This window comes from Pterocles gutturalis, unplaced genomic scaffold (genome assembly GCF_000699245.1).
Source record: "Pterocles gutturalis isolate BGI_N339 unplaced genomic scaffold, ASM69924v1 scaffold10022, whole genome shotgun sequence".
Taxonomy (NCBI): Eukaryota; Metazoa; Chordata; class Aves; order Pterocliformes; family Pteroclidae; genus Pterocles; species Pterocles gutturalis.
This window is the reverse complement of record NW_010112833.1, coordinates 24972-29330: the sequence shown is the minus strand read 5'-3', so window position 1 is coordinate 29330 and position 4359 is coordinate 24972. Positions and strand designations below refer to the sequence as shown.

Below are 4359 nucleotides of genomic sequence, written 5' to 3'. Positions count from 1 at the left end.
AGAGTGGAGCAGAGGGGGAGAATCCCCTCCTTCGACCTGCTGTTAATACTTCTTGTGATGCAGCCCAGGACACAGTTGGCTTTCTGGGCTGCAAGTGCACACTGCTGGCTCATGTCCAGCTTTTCACTCACCAGTATCCCCAAGTCCTTCTCTGCAGGGCTGCTCTTAATCCACTCATCCCCCAGCCTATATCGATAACAGAGATTGCCCCGATCCACGTGCAGGACCTTGCACTTGGCCTTGTTGAACTGCATGAGGTTCACATGGGCCCATTCCTCAAGCCCGTCAAGGTCCCTCTGGATGGCATCTCTTTCCTCTACTGAATCAACTGCACCACTCAGCTTGGTGTCAAACACAAATTTGTTCAGGGTGCACTCAATCCCACTGTTTATCTAACTGATGAAGATTTAATATTGGTCCCAGTACAGACCCCTGAGGGACACATCACACGTTCATCTGAACACAGTTCATTGACTTCTGCAGGGAAGGACTTCACTGGCTGCATTTCTAGTCAATAACATAAAGGAAAAATAACCACTTCTGATCTCTTTTTTCCCCTCAGTTCTGAGTGAAAGACTGATGCAACTCACAAGAGAAACTGATTGCCCAGGAGAAACACTGCAAGTGATTCAACAAGCGCCACTGAATACCCAAAGTAAGGAGAGAGAATTTCTCCCCAGCTAATCATCCTGTTGCAGAAGCAATGAATTACTTGTAAGGATGGCAGTTAAAATGTTTTCAGACAGGAAGAGCGATTTTCAAGCAAATAGTCCCTCCTTTAACATTTTGTCATGAATGTAGCCTTTTCTCCACTTTTGTATCTCTGTCAGGGAAAAGGACTTAAAGTGCCACTAAAGGATATCTGGGCACGTGGTAGAGGAATGTCCCAATGACAATAAAGCAAACAACACAAGGTTGTTCTTGTGGAGATTTCATACTGGCTCAGTTATTTCTTGGAATAAATGAAACCACAGTGTCCGGTAGCCCAGTTCTCTGGAGGGAAGAAGGGAGCTATTGGAGGCAGGCTGAGTAAAGATCCACGGGCTGTCAGCCCCTGGCATCTTACCCCATCACGGCTTTTAGGGATGGGTTCCCTTAACAGAGATCAGGCAATAGTGTTTGGGCAATACTGTAAATGCCAATAAAGATCACTGTTATTACAGTGGTACCTAGTAGTACCATCACAGATGAGATTTATCTGTTGGAACTACAACTCCTCTCTTTCTTCTTCCAAACTCAAGCAAAGAGGTTAAACCAAGCATCAGAATTTGCCCAGCAATACGAGCTTAGCTATTGAGAAACATTGCTCTCTGCAGTGGGTAACGATTGCTATTTTCACAGTGCTGCTGCATCTACTGAAAAACATTTAGTTTATCATAGTGCTGCTCAAATTAGAGTTTTTTTTTTTTAAAGTAATTTTGAACTCCTTTTTTCTTCCATTTAACTTATTTATTAAAGTTTTTAAGGAAGAACAAGATACAGATGGAGTGAATACAACTTCAGATTTTTGCAGATTTAAGAAGGTGTAAAAAAGTGTTTGTGATTGAAACCCAGTTCTAAGTGTAACTGTAAGAAAGTCTGCCAGAAACTCTGTAAAATGTATTAGGACTACGACACAGCCACAACACATACTTTACTGCAGAATCATACAGGTTGAAAGGGTCCTGTGGATGTCTCCAAGTCCAGCCTGCTGCTCAAAGTGTGACCAACTAGATCATGATGCTCTGGACTACAACCAGTCAAGTTAGAATATTTCCAGGGATGGAGATCCAGCAGCCCCTCTGAAGCCCCACCTTTATGTTGAAAAAACTTTTCTTTATATCACATTGAAATTTTCCATGTGTCCAATGCCTCTTGTGCCTCTGAGAAGAGTCTGACTCCATCTTCTCTACACCATCCCATTAGGTAGTTGTGGACAGCAATAAGGTTTCTCCTGGATCTTCTTCTCTCCAGTTCTCTCAGCCTCTCCTCATATGTCATTTCATAATTCACCACTTGCTTGTTTCAGTACCATAACTCTTGGTGACCCTCCACTGGACTCACTCCAGTATGTCAATGTCTTTCTTACATGGGGAGAAGAGGCCAAAAGTAGACACAGAGGTGGTTGTAAAAGGTTCCCCCGCCTCCTTTTGCTGCCAAGGTACTTCAAGAAGCTCTTCTAAATTGCCTTGTGTCTCCTAGGTTAGCAGTCTGTACCCCAGGACAAGTCACAGCCTTGAAAATAAGCTCTACTTTGCAACAAAACCTGCCTTTTGGTAACTTGGGTATTTCCCCTACTATATCAGATTTCAAATGAATAGAATCCAGTTCAGAATCTCTGACCTAATACCAGCTCTTTATATGTTGTGGTCACCGAGTTTGAAGGTACATGTGTTCTTCTGGCAGCTGGAAATCAGTGATCGCTAAGAAAAACCACCCAGCACAGGATCCTCACACTGATTAAGAAATTTGCTCTCACAAGAAAAGGACCACTGCAGTTCTTACAAGCATCAAACTCATCTCAGTCCCAGTATTATCATCCTCCACCTCCCCCCAATTCAGCCACCAACTACTAAACTATTTACAGAGCAGATACAGTCAGATGCTGTGCAAGCCTCAGAATGCTGACTGAAGAGGATTAGTTATGCTGTCATTATGTTTTCAAGATTTCTTTGCCTCTCTGATAACCGGAAAAAAAGTATCATTATCTTACATGCACACTGAGATTCTAACCTTACATCCTGACTTCAGAAACCAGGATCATTGGCTTAAAATTAACACAGGCTGTCCCTGTAGAAGCTATTTTTAACAGGTGAATGCAAAAATAAGACTGCATATTTTAATAGACCTCACACACGTCAGAAATTCTAATCCCCTTACACTCTCCTGAGCTGCGCATATGTTCTAATTACACATATGAAAGAAAGCAAAAACCATACCTTTTATTGCACCCACAATATTTTGGTCTAGTCCTTTCCGGTTGTCATTCAGCCCTCTTTTCCTTTTGCCGTTTGGTAAAGAATTAGCCAAAGTCTTGTCATCAAAAAATGCACAGACCAGCTTCCTAAAGAGCAGGCTTCCTGAGCGAGTGTAGTTTGATAATATAGAGTCCAGCTGAGATTTCGGCATGAAGACGTCAAAGCCTTCTGCAAGTTGCACTTCTGGCTACCAAAAGAATACAAATGTTTTAATTAAAAGAGCATTCAAAGACATTATTTTACTTCAATCATACATCTGGTGAGACTTTACAATCACTTAATCAAGCCATAGATCTCTTCCCAGCTATTTAGTACCACAGCAGCCTACTGCATTGAAATCAAACCCCATCACTGAATAAGCACCTCAGAAGGCAAATCAAATAATCATACTCATGTCTAGCGACTAATAGTTAACAATTACTGACATCATTTCTAGGCGTACAGCTAACAAGAAGAAAAGAGACACCTTTCCAAATTGGATAATGACAAACCAGAGGATCATCCCAGAGCAATACTCTAATGTGAAGGTTTTTGGACACTTATCTAACCATTTTGTGGACTTGTTTCACTGACAAATGATGTGAACGAGCATGCTGTGGGGCAGCCAGGCATTTCCAAGAAGGACAACTGCACAGCCACCAGCCCATTCCGTGTGGTTTCCCAAGAGGGCTTCCAGTTCAGATATAGCCCATACAAGTAGAAGTAGATGACAAGTTTGAGGTTGCCCTTAGAGCCAGCGCTTGCTGATCATCCATTTCTCCCTCATTTTCATATTCCCAAAATACATCCTTAGAACAGGATGATGTTAGACAGAGCTTATTTCAGCACAGGAAACCACAGTGGTACATTACAGGGATTTATGTGACTGCTAAAAAGTAAGATGGAGAGGAAGAAGAGGAAACAAAACCATCCTGTATTTCACAAGTCTCATCTCAACTACATTGTCGGCCAAAGCAAAGGTCTTCAAGGAAGTCCCCTCACTAAGAGTCTTTTTGCTGCCCCTGTCTGTACATATCAGAAATTACATGAACAATATTTTCAGTATTTTCTTCTGTGACTACCACACACTGCTTACACAAGATGTCTGTATGGAATGATTATATATCTACAATGAAGATACATCATGAATAAACTAAAATTTTTAAGATGTTATCTAGAAGTTGGCAAGGGGGGAGGGAAATCAATGGTCAAGATGTAAAAAAATCTAACATTACAGTCCTGCTCCTAATAACTTGATCTTTTTTCCCCCTATACGAAAATACATCCACCAGTGATGTTGTGTTTTCAAAGATGTTTACAGAGCAAGAGCAAATGCCATCTCCCATCAAATCACCTGCAAACGTCTTGAGTCTAGACAGAAGAAAGGGCTGCCAATCTCAGAAGGATTTGGCTGTGTAACTCT

The 4359-nt window shown here is 41.7% G+C and overlaps 1 protein-coding gene across 1 annotated transcript in view; it reads right to left on the bottom strand.

Annotated features, from left to right (window-relative positions):
• Positions 1–4359, bottom strand: part of BEND7 (BEN domain containing 7) — a gene marked incomplete at its 5' end in the record, with an annotated part of 40889 nt that overhangs the window by 15219 nt on the left and 21311 nt on the right. Inside the window, one exon of the mRNA XM_010074213.1 lies at positions 2919–3144. Within this exon, the coding sequence (XP_010072515.1) occupies positions 2919–3144 (226 nt within the window). The remainder of the gene's footprint in view (positions 1–2918; positions 3145–4359) is intronic.